Here is a 17,369-nt window from a genome sequence, read left to right on the forward strand (position 1 = left end):
ATTTGTTGGAAAGGTTGCATCCTATGACGGTGCCACGTTGAAAGTCACTGAGCTCTTCAGTATGGGCCATTCTACTGCCAATGTTTGTCTATGGAGGTTGCATGGCGGTGTGGTTGATTTTATACACCTATCAGCAACGGGTGTGGCTGAAATAGCTGAATCCACTAGTTTGAAAGGGTGTCCACATACTTTTGTGTGTATCTTAGGCCTTCCCTAAAATCTGATAAATGTTACCGCACGACCCCCATCGCCCCATCTTCCTCGCAATGCCCGGATGCATGTTCTTGCTATGACTATTTCGAATACGATTTGTTTTTTTTTAAAATTTATTTTAGATTTTAAAATATACATTCTACACCGAAGTGAAGTCGCTCCAAACACCCCAAACCCTCCGGTTGTCCCCCGAGCTCCACCCATCCACCCTACATCTAGCTATGCCTAGCACTGATTTGACCTAAGAACTAAGGCAGAGCTACACTGCCTCCTCCATTGAAGTGTTTGGGGACTCAGAAGGTGTTCCACTAATTGATAACTAATATAACTAGGCCTACTCATATTAATTGTGAATTTGATTGTATGACAGACAGTAAATTATGAAATGGTGAATGCCTGGTGTTAACAAGTTTCCTTCCTTCCTTCCTTCCTTCCTTCCTTCCTTCCTTCCTTCCTTCCTTCCTTCCTTCCTTCCTTCCTTCCTTCCTTCCTTCCTTCCTTCCTTCTTCCACTTTCCCCTTTTCAAATCTACAGCTCATCAAGGTAGGACCATTTGTTTTTCACTCATCAGCACAGTCATCAATTCTGCAAAGAATTCCAGAATCTCTGGGAACATTGAGGCTGATTCCATCTCTTCTTCCTCTTCCTCCTCTTCCTCTTCTCCACAGGGATCCATTCCAGGCACACAACACGCATGTACAACAGATGATGCGGAGTTTCTCAGAGCCCTTCGGTCGGGACTTCATGCCCAGTCTGACAGGCGGGCATGACAGGGGCCGCGTAGCCAGGGGCCAACCCAACACTAGCATGGCGCTACGGGAGGACCATAGGGTGAGGACTGATGCTCTGACTGTGACACACTGACTTGGGTAGGGTGACTAGGGCCAATGTGTTGTTATGGTGACCCAGGTTTGGTCCCACACATAATAATAATAATAATAATATTTAATTTGTAAAGCGCATTTCCCACGCTCAATGCGCATGACACGAGTAGCCTTGGAGTATCGATATCGGCTAAACACATACAGATCCTGAACAGGATATGTCAGGTCAGGAGAGGGTTGTTGTTAGTTTGAATCTCAAACAGGTGACTGCCTCAGTGGCTCCAGTGCCTCAGTGCCTCTATCCTTAAGCTGGTCTTCTCACTTGGAGAGCATTTCCCTTTGGATTTGTTCTCCTTAGCCTGCTACCAGATCTGTTTGTTCTATCCTGTCAACACCTTGTCAATCCAAATATTTGTTTGCACAAACAGATCTGGGACCAGGCTATGGTCTCTTGGCTTGAGAAACAGAAACTGGCAACAATACCTTCCAGTGCATTGTAGATTCTCCCCATTCACTCGTACTCTCTTGGTGAAGGTGTGGAATCATATCCCTATCCCAGGGGTCGGTCAGTTCCTTGTACTGACCCACAAACTGTCCTCTTCATCTGGGTCAGTGAGTGAAAGAACCCAAACACCTGCACCACCAACTCGCCCCCCCCTCATTCCAGCGCCCAGCATTCAAACAAACAAGAACGCTGACCAGCCTAAAGAAAGAAAAAAAGGAAAGGGCTTAGGTTTACTGGGGTCGTGATGGAAAATGGCCATGGACGTGTAACCGGATCCCCCCTGCTGCCGGGTCAGGCCAGCGATGCTGTACTGCTTATCGAACCTCTGCTGCTGCTCTGCTGGGGCACTGGAGAGCATGGTGGGTTGTAGAAGGGCAACCCCCTCGCCTTTCTGGACAGCTATCTTTGGCCTGAGGAGGGTATATTTAGAGGATTGTTCCATTGACACACTGCTTTCTCACTCAAACACACCAATGCCCCAAGCTGTTGAAAAGACAAGTAAAAACAGACATGTTTGTTTTCATAGCTGTTTGGCCCGTGGTTAAATGCAGCAAATCTAAAAGGACAAACTGTACACATTTCTCACAACATTGGTTATGAGTTTATCACAATATAGTTCTGTTTTCACATAGGCTTGAATCCTGACTTGAGATCCTCGTACATAACGTTTTCGTGCAAATCATCCGTTGACATTAATGCATGATTGCCATGTTAAGTGTGCGCAAAGTTAGGATTCAGTGTGTTGTGTGTAGTTCATTTTCTCTGTAAATATGAACAGTCCTGTTCCCCTCCTGAATGACAGTTTCATGACAGTTAAACACTAGTCTATTAGCTCAGCTTTGCAATGCAGTTAGATACATTTTCTATCAGAAGGCAAATAGACCATGTAGGCTAGTGGGAAGGCCCCACCAAACATTTTTTATACCCCTACCCGAGTTAGAACGAAACACAACCATGATTTTTCACATCCCTAATGTCTCCCATTTATGAAATGGATGGTTGTGTAAAAATATTTTTCTGCAAAAGTGGTTAAATTTATAGATAATTTGACACACCCCCTAAACTCAAAAAGTACAGAATAATGCCTGGCTGGAGGGGGGTGGGCCACAGGCTCATGTAACCCAATATTGCAAGCTCTGATATTGCTAAAATGTTGAATACAAGTAGTCAGTTGTCTGACATACACAAACAAACAGCATTAGGATATCGTAATGCATCTTGGAAATATAGACCTGTAAACACAGAGATACAATTGGTGGAAATGTAAACTATAAATATTTATGATGAATGTAAGCTTTACTTTTTGCTAGCTGATTAAATAATAAATTTGCATGTCAAATGTGCTCTCATTCAGTTCTGTATCATCCTGCCTGACAAAAATACATACAGTTACACATGTTTTTTGATTTTGTGGCTAGTATAATTTGCTCTCAGGAAAGCAAGTGGGCTCCGACATCGGAATTAGATTAGATTTTTTCATAATTGTGTACAACACACGTGCACTATACATTGGGGCAGGTAGCGTTCTCCTGGCATCCGCCAAACCCAGATTTGTCCGTCAGACTGCCAGATGGTGAAGCGTGATTCATCACTCCAGAGAACGTGTTTCCACTGCTCCAGAGTCCTATGATGGTGAGCTTTACATCACTCCAGCCGACACTTGGCATTGCACATGGTGATCTTAGGCTTGTGTGCGGCTGCTCGGCCATGGAAACCCATTTCATGAAGCTCCCGACAAACAGGAGAACGCTACCTGCCCCCAATGCATAGTGCCAACTGTAAAGTTTGGTGGAGGAGGAATATTGGTCTGGGGCTGTTTTTCATGGTTTGGGCTAGGCCCCTGAACGCTACAGCATACAATGACATTCTAGACGATTCTGTTCTTCCAACTTTGAGGCAACAGTTTGGGGAAGGCCCTTTCCTGTTTCAGCATGGCAATGCCCCCGTGCACAAAGCCAGGTCCATACAGAAATAGTTTGTCGAGATCGGTGTGGAAGAACTTGACTGGCCTGCACAGAGCCCTGACCTCAACCCCATCGAACACCTTTGGGATGAATTGGAACGCTGACTGCGAGCCAGGCCTAATCACCCAACATCAGTGCCCAACCTCACTGCTGTTGTGGCTGAATGGAAGAAAGTCCCTGCAGCAATGTTCCAACATCTAGTGGAAAGCCTTCCCAGAAGAGTGGAGGCTGTTATAGAAGCAAAGGGGGGGCCAACTCCATATTAATGCCCATGATTTTGGAATGAGATGTTCGATGAGCAGGTGTCCACATACTTAAGTCATGTAGTGTATGGTGGCAATGCACGCCAGCTCTTTCCAGGTGGCATTTTGGCTGTTGAATGGCCTACTGACATGTGACAGTCCAGTTCCATGGTGTCTCTGTATGTAGTAACTGCCAGAGGGGAGGACTGATGGTGGAGTGGAGCTATCGAGGACAGTTCTGGGAGATTCAGGATGGCATTGACATTGAAGAGGTGCAAATCCTATCATATGTGAAAGCCCAGTAAGTTCATGGCATTTCTTATCAATGAGTGTCAGGTTGTGTTGGTTCAATGTGGTGAACACCTGCCTTATGAGCTTGTCATCATATGTGGTTACATCCTCCCCATACCCCATAATGTCAACATGTACAGCAACTCCAGGGCAGACTGGGAGATTCAGGATGGCATTGACATTGGAGAGCTGCAATTCCTATGACATGCGAAGGCCCACTAAGTTGATGGCATTTCTTGTCAATGAGTGTCAGATTGATGGAGCTAACGTAATTGCAAGAGTAGGGGCTGAACAAATAAAATCTACAAAGGAACCTTTGACTGAAAACAATGAGAGTTTTCAGTGTTAGTTCTAGTTTGTTGACCATAACATTAATATGGTGACAACGATGTAGGCTTTGTAGCGTTTAGCGGTTATGGTATGAAGGTTTGGCTTGGAGAGGTTTTTGCGCCTTGTCACAGACAGCTGTTGTGTTGTGCACTGGAGTCCACAAGCGAAGGGAAAAGGTGAGAGGAAGAGAGTGTGTAGATGCGAGAACATTATAGAACGAGCAAAGTGATGATGCTGTATGTGGCTGTTATGAAAGTGAACTGTGTGTGCGGTTAATCAGAGTTGTATTCATTGCGCCGATTCTGTTGCAAAACGTTTCTTAAACGGAAGCAAACAGATCTAAACGAGGAGGGACCTACCTACATTTGTCCAATAGAAACTCTTGTTTTAGTTGCAAAACAGGACAGTTTTGCAACCATCAATCAATCAATCAAATGTATTTCTAAAGCCCTTTTTACATCAGCAGTTGTCACTAAGTGCTTATACAGAAACCGAGCCTAAAACCCCAGAGAGCAAGCAATGCAGATGTAGAAGCACATTGTGGCTAGGAAAAACTCCCTAGAAAAGCTGGAATCTAGGAAGAAACCTAGAGAGGAACCAGACTCTGAGGGGTGGCCAGTCCTCTTCTGGCTGTGCCGGGTGAAGATTATAAGAGTACATGGTCATTAAGGCCAGATCGTTCTTCAAGATGTTCAAACATTCATAGATGACCAGCCGGGTCAAATAATAATCACAGTAGTTATAGAGAGTGCAACAGGTCAGCACCTCAGGAGGTGCAACTGTTTGGACTAATGATTACACACCCCAGATCAGCAAGATGGATGCAAGAGTGTGCAAGGCTGTATTGTCACCTTGATTACTTAAATTTGTTTCTCGACCCGTTATAAACGTTCATTTTTAGGCTAGGTTGTAGCAACCTCATGATGGGTATAGGGCAAATTCGAGTGTCATGTAGTAGCCTACTAGCCTAAACCTATCAATGTTACATTGAGCTGGGTGAATGGAATATGAATGACAGTCATCCATTATGCTGTAATAGAAATAAGGCCATGCTCATTAAAAAGAATCGTCCTCCCTAATCTTAAACAACACTAGGGTTGCAAAGCTACCCGTAGTTTACCAAAGTTACTGGAATCTTCATTAACTTTTTAAAAATATATTCATATATATAGTATAAAAAAATATATATTTGTGTCCATATTGTCCATGAGTTTCTAGTAGATGGACCATATGGTTCAAGAGAAAATAGCCTAATTAATGAAAAAAGCATCTAATCAACAAAGGATATTTCGCTGAAACCCTCATGAAACACCAATGGTATTCACTAAGTTGATGGTTTATATTAAGGATAATGTTCACAGCTTTGTCATTCAATTTTTTTTGTTGAAAATCAATATATTTAAGACCAGAGAGCGGGCCAGAGATAATTACAGACACCTGTAGAAATCTGTAGTACCCAAAAGGGCCACTAGATGTCTTGTGATATATTACATAAAATCCTTGAAAGATTCCAAAATTCTGGTAGTTTACTGGTAAACTTAGAAAGATTCCAGTAATATACCCTCCCTTTGCAACTTTAAACGGCACCAACCGCCACCGCTCAAAATCTCAAGCCCCTTTTGAGGATTGGCCACTAGTCTAATGGTCAAATTCATTACGACATTAAAATGTTTTGCAACAGATTCCGAAAATGAGTCCAAGTTGTCTCTCCCTTTTTCAGTCCGTTTTCCTCAGTTTGGTGCCTAATGAACATGACCCAGATCTGTCTAATGGGCCTCTGCTCCCATTTCCCCCTGAAGACACCTTCTCTCTCCCAGTTGGAAGGTCTCATGATGACCGGGCAGCTGCCCTGCTCTAGAAGCCCTGAGGTGCTAAACTTAGTCCCTGTGTCCCTCGCTAATCTTGCGCCCCTCCCTGTGTGCCAAGTATATTTATCCCTGGTAATTACTTTCAACGGATGCCAGCCTCAGCTCTCGCTGCTCGCAACCCTGTTCCTTTCTATTAGTCCTCTCCTCTCTCTCTCTCCTCACAGAGGCAAGCACGCCGAGTGGACTCTCGTTGAGTACAGCACAGAGAGACTGTGTGCATCCCAAATGGCACCCTATTCCCTAAAGTAGTGCACTACATAGGTCATAAGCACTACATTAGGAATAGGGTGCCATTTGGGATGCAGCTACTGTTTTAGAGAGCTTTAAAGAGCGCTACTGTAGCTAGCTAGCTCACAGTTGAAGCTGTCGTTAGTAAGAGCATGTGTGTGGTGCACTGTGCACAGCGGTGGCTAGTTCTGTAGCAGTGGGCTGTTGTAGGGATCTTTGAAAAACTACTGGTTGATGCAGGGCCGGATTAAGAAATCATAGGTCCCGGGGCTTTGTTTTTTTAAATAAAAAATTGTTTCTATTGATTCTACAGACAGATTAGTCTTCTCTTTTTAGCAGTAGGCATTTGCTTTCCAAACTGTACGTTTTCCCGCAATTGTATTTTAAAATCTGAAAAATACAAAGCGACAGCCGCAACCAACCATAGAAATATAATCCATATATGGCAGTTCCCATTCAAGTCAGGACTGGCATCCATTGCTAGTGTACCCATGAGTTTAACAGTCAAATTGCCAGGGTAAGAGGTTACAAAACCCTTCTATGGATGATATGTCTATAGCCACAGCACAACAAGCTGTATATTTGGCACGCAAGCTGCCCAAACTGCGGTCTTCCCGACTGTAGGCATACCTCTAACTGCCAAAATAAAGTAAACACTTGAGCAACTGAGGTTACAAAGTATATGTTATGGTGCGGGGTGCATTATCCTGGCAGGTTTCGGTCCGCTTGGAGAATCTATGCCAAGGTGCATTGGAGCTGTTCTTATGTTGGTGTTTCCTTTATTTTGGCAGATACCTGTATGCGCTTGTGATAAAACTTAATCCACAGTTATTTTTTATGAACTATTGATCCTCTGTGGCTAAATTATACTCTCTGGTGTATTTTGAACATTGAGAGTGGGTCCTGTGGTTGGATAACAAATTATTATAATAATAACAAATAATGTTATTTATTTTTGGTAATTTATTTTTACTCTTGACCCAGCCCCTGACTCACACAATTGACCAGTCACATTTATTTAATATGCATTTTTATTTTTTATGAATCAGTAACCCATTCAAGGCAGGGCCCCCCCCCCCGTTACCCACATGGGCCCCCTACCTCCTGTCCTCTCCCCAGCTGATGATTAGCAGAGCGGCAGCAGCAGGCTGTCTACACTGATTGAGAGCGGGCACCTGAGTCCTCCTGTGGTTGGCAGTTGCAGTAAAAAAAATATATAGAGTGCATTCGGAAAGTATTCAGACCCCTTGACATTTTACACAGTTACATTACATTATAGCCGTATTCCAAAATGGATTAAATCTAAACACAATACCTCATAATGACAAAGCAAAAACAGGTTTTTAGACATCTTTGCAAATTTATTAAAAATAGAAAACTGAAATATCACATTTACATAAGTACTCAGACCGTTTACTCAGTACTTTGTTGAAGCACCTTTGGCAGCGATTACAGCCTCAAGTCTTCTTGGGTATGACGCTACAATCACCCAACACACCTCCAGGTTGACTGTGCCTGTAAACAGCTTGGAAAAGTCCAGAAAAGTATGTCATGGCTTTAGAAGCTTCTGATAGGCTAATTGACATCATTTGAGTCAATTGGAGGTGTACCTGGGGATGTATTTCAAGGCCTACCTTCAAACTCAGTGCCTCTTTGCTTGACATCATGGGAAAATCAAAAGAAATCAGCCAAGACCTCAGAATTTTTTTTGTAGACCTCCACAAGTCTGGTTCATCCTTGGGAGCAATTTCCAAACGCCTGAAGGTACCACGTTCATCTGTACAAATAATAGTACGCAAGTATAAACACCATGGGACCACGCAGCCGTCATACCGCTCAGGAAGGAGATGCGTTCTGTCTCTTAGAGATGAACGTACTTTGGTGCGAAAAGTGCAAATCAATCCCAGAACAACAGCAAAGGACCTTGTGAAGATGCTGGAAAAAGGGGGTAACTTGCAAGCCGAAGAACACCATCCCAACCGTGATGCACGGGGGTGGCAGCATCATGCTGTGGGGGTGCTTTGCTGCAGGAGGGACTGGTGCACTTCACAAAATAGATGGCATCATGAGGAAGGAAAATGATGTGGATATATTGAAGCAACATCTCAAGACATCAGTCAGGAAGTTAAAGCTTGGTTAAAGCTAAATGGGTCTTCCAAATGGATAATGACCCCAAACATACTTCCAAAGTTGTGGCAAAATGGCTTAAGGACAACAAAGTAAAAGTATTGGAGTGGCCATCACAAAGCCCTGACCTCAATCCTATAGAACATTTGTGGGCAGAACTGAAAAAGCGTATCCGAGCAAGGAGGCCTACAAACCTGACTCAGTTACACCAGGTCTGTCAGGAGGAATGGGCCAAAATTCACCCAACTTATTGTGGGAAGCTTGTGGAAGGCTACTCCGAAACGTTTGACCCAAGTTAAACAATTTAAAGGCAATGCTACCAAATACTAATGTATGTACATTTCTGACCCACTGGGAATGTGATGAAAGAAATAAAAGCGGAAATAAATCACTCTCTACTATTATTCTGACTTTTCACATTCTTAAAATAAAGTGGTGATCCTAACTGACCTAAAATAGGGAATTTCTACTAGGATTAAATGTCAGGAATTGTGAAAAACTGAGTTTAAATGTATTTGGCTAAGGTGTATGTAAACTTCTGACTTCAACTGTGTGTGTATATATATATATATATATATATATATATATATATATATGTATGTGTGTGTGTGTATGTATGTATGTATGTATGTATGTATGTATGTATGTATGTATACAATATATAATTCCTTTATAATATTTGTTTGAAAAACAAAATGCTTCTTCTTGGGCCCCCTTCTTGGGCACGCTTCCATCTGCTTGGCAAGCGTGCTCTGGCACCCACTGCAGAAGGCTTATCAGCTATGACAGACATTATTGCTCCCCTACCGATCTCAAGTATCAGGCATGCTTTAGTGAATCCACCCCCTGTATCAGATACATGCATACACGAGCACACACACACACACATCAGCACATGCACGGACGCATTCACATACGCGAACACACACACAACACACACACACCACACACATGAGCAACACACGCACACACACACACATTCACGGCATCGTTGAAGGAAAGCTGCTGCTTTTATTGGCAGTTTGCTGAGCATTCGATCCACCCAGTCTGTGAATATGTTCCGTCTTCCCTCTCAAAGGTTGTTTGGTTTTTTGGGATATCACATTTCCTTCCCTTCCTTCATACACAACTACTTGCTTACTTGATATCACCTTTCATAAAATACATTGGATTCAGAGGAGTTTGTTTCATTTCAGTTCACTTTATTTATGTGTTTTGATTATAAAAGGAAATGGGCACTTTGTCGCTAAAGTTAGGCCTGCTCTCTGTATCATTAATCTGCTGACCAGTTTAAAAATGTTTGGGGTGGCATCTTTAGCCTCCCCAGTGGTCACTAACAGTTCCTAGAACCCATGCCTTCCCAGCTCGCCTATCCCTCCCATCCCTGAGAGCTGAAATAAAAGCCCAATGCCCTGGCCTCAGTGTGACTCATAGCTCCCCTTTGAACAGCGAGAACGGGGAATAGTGTAAAACGCGATGCCATGACAGGCTGGGAGGGGGGGAAAGGGACCATGAGCTCAAATAATCTAGCAGTAGCACAGCCGTCCCCAAAATAATGTGTTAAAGCCCCTCCGAGTCCATGCTCTACATTTTGCACTCTCAACCTCTGCCACCGTCTAAAAATATGCCCGCCACGGGAGTGTAATGGGCATTTATTTGTTCATAGATGCCATTCAGAGATATAATTGGCCCGTCGTGCTACGTACACGCCTGTCAGGGGCAGCGAGGAGCGTTTTACATCACTGTGACCTTTGGAAAAGAGCTGAGCGAGCAGCCGAGATAGACCCAGACTCTTCGCCCCCCGCCCGTTGGGTCCTTGCAGGGTTTCTCAGAACGAGGATCTGTTTTCAGTGTTAAACCCCCTGTAATCCATGGCAACAGGTCCCAATTACACGGAGAGCAGAGCTCTCTCAACACTCTCTCAAGGCTGAGCTCCAGCCTTCAGCCCAACCTCTCTCTCTCTCTCTCTCTCTGATGTCTGTGTCCACATACGGTGCCCCTTGCCTGGGTTGGGGTGTTTGGGATGCCTGCCCAGGTCTCCAGGAGTTATAAACACCCTGGGGTAGAGAATCAGGGGAGCAGCGGCTAAGACTGAAAGAGAGTCTTTCTCCTAATTTGCACATTCAGCAGGTTCAAGGCGCTATGGAAATGTGGGAAGGGCTCAGGTTCTGATTCACAGTGTAATATAACTAGAGAACAAAGCTAAAGAGTCTATAGACTACATACTGAGAACAAACTGAATACATTTGTAAAGACGGCCACTATTTTGTGTTTATGAGCCTGCCTGCCTCAGTGGTGCTTTGTCAGGGTTCTTTGTGCGTGTGTGTGTGCGTGTGTGTGTGTGTGTTGCTGCTGCTCTGCACGCTATGTTCATTCTGTATTGTACTGCTTTTCAGGGGATGAGCCAGTCGCTTTCGCCTTTCAGCAGTGTTGATAGCACGGTTAGTAAGGCAGACTGCTCAAATGCTATGATGCAGCACGATTCCTTGTTTCATCCCCAAACTGACCATTAGCACGTACTAACCCCCCCACTTACACTATGTCTTTATAGACACACACTGCAAGTTTGAAACTAGCTGAATTTATACCATAATATCTGTTTGATTGTGAATCAGAGCAAAGGCCACATTCACAGTGCACGTGTGATGTCAAATTGGTAAGATGTGAGAGTATGCATGTGTTTACCCCATACCAAGTGTATGTGTAGGCTTACTAGGCTACATGTGGGTATGTGTGCGTGCGATCAGTATCAGTGGCCTGGTTGTTTTACGAGCTGCTTGACCCCTCCCGTCGAGGGTGTTGGGTCGAATATTATGGCTGGCTGGTACCTATGGTGGCTCAGCCTAGCACTCTAGCTCACTCTAGCAGACCTAGGAGACCTGTGGTTAGTTACTGTAACTTACACTCCACTACAAGAGAGACTAGGATCATGTGGTTGGGTCGAGTCTTGTAAAACAGTCAAAGAGCTCTATTTAGCCAATGACAGGCACAGGATGTTGATTTAAAGCCCTATTGGCTCTGGTAAAAAAAAGTTCTGCACTATAAAGGGGATAGGGTGCCGTTAAGGACACAGCCTAAAGCTACATTAACTTATCAGTGTGATTCTTGCAGTTGTGATGTGTTTTTCCACATCACAAAGGTTGCATATGCCCAACTAATGCACGCTACTTAAACATATCTGTCCACTGAAGTGACAACATGTCAATGGAAAGTAAACAAGGAGAATTTAGAGTAGTGTATCTCTGAAGAATGGATTTTTGAAAGATTTCCAATACAGTTAGCCTACATTTCTAAATAGATTTCAACAAACTAGATGATGATATAATTGTTATGCTAGTGCAGCATGGGGTGAATCCTTACTTTAGCTTAAGTCAAGCTTTCACACAGTCATGGATTGATGTCAATGGGAAAATAAGTGAAAATTCGACTTGAGTGAAGGTTTTGCCCCTATGATGGGACAGCGTGGATGGAGGTTTTAAATAGGATAGTATATGGATGTCTGTTGTAATGGTGGGATGGACCATAAAGTTAGTTCTGAATGGCCCATTGTTCTTGTTCTCTCTGCAGGACATGGAGTTGAGGAACCCATTCAGTATGTTGGACAGCATGATGTTCGGCGTGAGGAACAGGATGGAGGACATGCACAGAAACTTTGTGAGTCACGTTGTGTCTCTTCTCATACCCCACACAGCCCATACAAATAGAATTACTAGAAGGGGCATAGTATTAATTAATTAATTAATTATATTTCTATGACAGACTTTGTTCATCATTGTTTTAGCATGTGTTTTCTACATGGCTTTATACTCACGTCAATCTGTGTGTGTGTGTGTGTGTGTGTGTGTGTGTGTGTGTGTGTGTTGTTTTCCAGGAGAACCTGTCCACAGACTTGAACGCCAACACCAACGCCCACTCATTCAGCTCCTCCTCAGTGATGACCTACTCCAAGGTTGGAGACGAACCCCCCAAGGTGTTCCAGGCCTCCTCCCAGACACGGCGCGCCCCTGGCGGGGTACGTACACTCAAATATGGCCAGAGATAATGCTGAGAGGCTGGGGGAGGTCTCTCTAAGCTGGTACTGCACTGAACACTAAGGGAGAGGTCCTTTATGAGAACTGCAAGAGCACAGAGCCATATAGAGAGTATATGAAGAGTTGAATTCCAAAACGCTATACTGTATCCATTTTCAGAAATGTTGGTAAATTAGCTTTTATTGTTTAAATAAATTATTTATGTTTTTTCACTATCTAATCATGGCATGGGGTTGTTCAATAACAGACATGTATTTGTTTAGAAATCGATCACTTTATGGTTTCATTTCAGATATTTTTTTTGCAAAATGCTATATATTTCTCTCAGAGAAATAAGTAGTACTGCTAGGTTTTACACAGTCAAATGTTACAAATACTTTTTTTGTATATAAAGAACTGTACAAATGTGAAATTTGGAACACTCATTTTTTCTTTTTACAAATGATTAAATACAGTAATATGAGATCTTTATGTAAAACATTTACATTTGACATTTTAGCCATTTAGCAGATGCTCTCATCCAGAGCAACTTAAAAGTAAGTGCATTCATTTTAAGATAGCTAGGTGAGACAACCACATATCACAGTCAAATATACAGGATACGAACATTCCATTCCAGCTGAGTGTACAAAACATTAAGAACACCTTCCTAATATGTAATACTGTTGAGCGTGAAAAACCCAGCAGCGTTGCAGTTCTTGACACACTCAAACTGGTGCGCCTGGCACCTACTACCATACCCCGTTCAAAGGCACTCAAATATTTTGTCTTGCCCATTCACCTTCTGAATGGCACACATACACAATCCATGTCTCAATTGTCTCAAGGCTTGAAAATGATTATTTAACCTGTCTCCTCCCCTTCATCTACACTGATTGCAGTGGATTTAACAGGTGACATCAATAAGGGATCATAGCTTTCACCTGAAATCTATGAATTAAAGATCTGTATAATATTGTACACACACATGAAGGTACCCATAAGCAATCATTTCAGATGTGTTTTGGAAATAAACTCTTCATATAGAGTTAGGCCTTTTGGTTTCAGTTTTTTTAAGCATTTACATGAAAATAACATCTGGCAAAACTATATGTCTGACACAGCAAGAGTTTCTGACGCTGGCTTTCTCAGTCCTTATTGGCCGTTGCCTCTTTGGTAACTCATTCCGATTGGCTGTCCCCGTATCTAGGTTAAGGAGACTCGGCAGTCCCTGAAGGACTCAGAGAGCGGCCTGGAGAAGATGTCCATTGGACACCACATCCAGGACCGAGGACATGTGGTGGAGAAAAAACAGAACAAGAAGACAGGGGAACGGGAGCTCAACCAGGACTTCCAGAATCTGGATGAATGTAAGTCAGCTGTAGTGTAAGGGGGTCCGCATCCCAAAAAACCCCAAAGGGTAACACTTTACTTTAACCCTGCAGGTAATATGCATTATGATGTGGTTATAGTGAATTGTAAGACATGTTGTAAGAATGTATCACCCCCTTATGTCTTATCATCTCATAATGATCCTTACTTGAGTCCGTTGAAAATGTACTATATAAAGAGACATAACATATTATAAGCCTTATAATAAAACATTACAAAGGCGCATAAATGCTTATAACAAGTAATAACACATTATACTTGTGGTCTTTAAGTAAAGTGTTACCAAAAATGTAATAAAAGTGTTTTTTATGATGCTTTGATCATTATTTTAAGGCATGTAGGCTATAATCAGTGTTCGATGAATAGTCATAAACAAAGACATAGAATTTACTATCAGAGGACTCTCCTCTCCCAGCTCTGTTTGGGGTTTGGAGTCTGAGACATTCCATAGACCACAGTTATGTTCCTATCTCAGAAAAAATAAGGTATTCAGATTCCATGGAACTGCCCCTCGCCAGGCTCATCACAGCATCCCACAGAGTGATACATAAACTGTTCCTAACCCCTGACCTCTGCCCTTTACACTCATAGCCGAGGCGCAGTCCTTTGACGAAGAGTGGCAGCAAGAGGTGTCTAAATTCCGACCATTTGCCCCCATGTCCCGTCTGGAGGCCCCCAAGCCCAGGGCGGTGCACCGGGCAGCCCTCACCGCCGCCAGCGGCCCTGACCAGGGACGGAGGTCAGTCATCATGTGTCATAGGTCATATAATGACACGTAGGACAGGTCCGCTCGAGGAGGAGTGGCCGTAAACCAAAACAAACCATTTCTGGATGCTACATCACTTTGAATTTAGGTTATGATTGGAATGTCAAGTATTATACTATGGTTGATAAACGGTTTATTGAAATGTAGGTTGATGAATAAATGATTTATGTCTGCTTTGTCGTTTTCCCCCTCAGGGACAAACCAAACCCAAAACCTGAAGGAAGGAAAATGCACATCGACGATCTCAACGTCAAAGGCTCAGGCATGACGAAGCAGTAGAAATGTCTAGCGAATAAAGCTATGTCAGGCAACAGCTCTTTGATGCTTTTACCTGTCTCCAAGACAAGCTTGGTTTCCAGGTACTTTGTCTCACAGAAAATCAGAATGACCCAATTGTTGATATGCCTTTTACCCATTCATTTTCACAGTACCAAGTAAAGAACACTTGTCAATGAAGTCAGGCACTTATTCTGTCAGCGTAGATCCACACAAGTTTCTTCCAAAAAGCTCAGTACTCCTGTGGAAGTAGCATTAAGATAGGGACACCATAAGCTAATAGCAAGTGATATATGATTTCAGAATCATCACGAGAGCAGACATCATTTGTCACAATTAGATAAAACAGTATATATGTCTATCATTGGGCATCAGATCAATGTCAGTGGTGTCTCAAATACTATCCTTCTGCTTTTGGAAATATCATGTTCACATTGTATAGATTGCATCAAAAGGAAACACATACAGTATCTCACAAAAGTGAGTACACCCCTCACATTTTTGTAAATATTTGAGTATATCTTTTCATGTGACAACACTGAAGAAATGACCATTTGTTACGATGTAAAGTAGTGAGTGTACAGCTTGTATAACAGTGTACATTTGCTGTCCCCTCAAAATAACTCTACACACAGCCATTAATGTCTAAACCGCTGGCAACAAAAGTGAGTACACCCCTAAGTGGAAATGTCCAAATTGGGCCCAAAGTGTCAATATTTTGTGTGGCCACCAACATTTTCCAGCACTGCCTTAACCCTCTTGGGCATGGAGTTCACCAGAGCTTCACAGGTTGCCACTGGAGTCCTCTTCCACTCCTCCATGACGACATCACAGAGCTGGTGGATGTTAGAGACCTTGCACTCCTCCACCTTCCGTTTGAGGATGCCCTACAGATGCTCAATAGGGTTTAGGTCTGGAGACATGCTTGGCCATTCCATCACCTTTACCCTCAGCTTCTTTAGCAAGGCAGTGATCGTCTTGGAGGTGTGTTTGGGGTCGTTATCATGTTGGAATACTGCCCTCCGGCCCAGTCTCCGAAGGGAGGGGATCATGCTCTGCTTCAGTATGTCACAGTACATGTTGGCATTCATGGTTCCCTCAATGAACTGTAGCTCCCCAGTGCCGGCAGCACTCATGCAGCCCCAGACCATGACACTCCCACCACCATGCTTGACTGTAGGCAAGACACACTTGTCTTTGTACTCCTCACCTGGTTGCCACCACACACGCTTGACACCATCTGAACCAAATACGTTTATCTTGGTCTCATCAGACCACAGGACATGGTTCCAGTAATCCATGTCCTTAGTCTGCTTGTCTTCAGCAAACTGTTTGCGGGCTTTCTTGTGCATCATCTTTAGAAGAGGCTTCCTTCTGGGACGACAGCCATGCAGACCAATTTGATGCAGTGTGCAGCATATGGTCAGACCACTGACAGGCTGACCCCCCCACCCCTTCAACCTCTGCAGCAATGCTGGCAGCACTCATTCGTCTATTTCCCAAAGACAACCTCTGGATATGACGCTGAGCACGTGCACTCAACTTCTTTGGTCGACCATGGCGAGGCCTGTTCTGAGTGGAACCTGTCCTGTTAAACCGCTGTATGGTCTTGGCCACCGTGCTGCAGCTCAGTTTCAGGGTCTTGGCAATCTTCTTATAGCCCAGGCCATCTTTATGTAGAGCAACAATTCTTTTTTTCAGATCCTCAGAGAGTTCTTTGTCATGAGGTGCCATGTTGAACTTCCAGTGACTAGTGTGAGGGAGTGTGAGAGCGACACCTGCTCCCCATTCACACCTGAGACCTTGTAACACTAACGAGTCACATGACACCGGGGATGGAAAATGGCTAATTGGGCCCAATTTGGACATTTTCACTTAGGGGTGTACTCACTTTTGTTGCCAGCCGTTTAGACATAAATAGCTGTGTGTTGAGTTATTTTGAGGGGACAGCAAATTGACACTGTTATACAAGCTGTACACTCACTACTTTACATTGTAGCAAAATTTATTCAGTGTTGTCACATGAAAAGATATACTCAAATATTTACAAAAATGTGAGGGGTGTACTCACTTTTGTGAGATACTGTATATATTTATGCAGTTACACATTTGAAGTCCATAAGTGCATTTAGATGTCAAAATGATGTGCTTTTTTGTGTAGTGGCCATTGTTTTATTAATGTATTTTACCTGCTGTAATCTTTGTAAAAAATTATAATACCCTTTTTATATTGTTATTTGACGTGGGTTTCTCTTGTTTTTCACCATGCTATTAATTTATCCTTTAAAACACTGACTTTATGGTTGGGATGAAAGTGTCCGGTTAATTCTGAA

The 17,369-nt window shown here is 43.2% G+C and overlaps 1 protein-coding gene across 1 annotated transcript; it reads left to right on the top strand.

Annotated features, from left to right (window-relative positions):
* Nucleotides 1-887: 887 nt before the first annotated feature.
* LOC311101603 (myeloid leukemia factor 1-like) lies at nt 888-15,503 on the top strand. Its single transcript, XM_084142732.1, has 6 exons — nt 888-1,044; nt 12,160-12,246; nt 12,464-12,604; nt 13,813-13,972; nt 14,586-14,733; nt 14,955-15,503. The coding sequence occupies exons 1-6, from the start codon at nt 919-921 to the stop codon at nt 15,037-15,039; spliced, it is 747 nt and encodes a 248-aa protein (XP_083998858.1). The 5' UTR covers nt 888-918; the 3' UTR covers nt 15,040-15,503.
* Nucleotides 15,504-17,369: the final 1,866 nt, after the last annotated feature.

Source organism: Coregonus lavaretus, assembly GCF_964263955.1.
Source record: "Coregonus lavaretus genome assembly, chromosome: 26".
NCBI lineage: Eukaryota > Metazoa > Chordata > Actinopteri > Salmoniformes > Salmonidae > Coregonus > Coregonus lavaretus.

Excerpts from the sequence above, each read along its gene's own strand:
- LOC311101603 (XM_084142732.1), top strand. The coding sequence starts at position 919 with ATGATGCGGAGTTTCTCAGAGCCCTTCGGTCGGGACTTCATGCCCAGT. Across the intron at positions 12,247-12,463 it reads AGGACATGCACAGAAACTTT|GAGAACCTGTCCACAGACTT; the intron begins GTGAGTCACGTT and ends GTTGTTTTCCAG. Across the intron at positions 13,973-14,585 it reads CTTCCAGAATCTGGATGAAT|CCGAGGCGCAGTCCTTTGAC; the intron begins GTAAGTCAGCTG and ends TTACACTCATAG.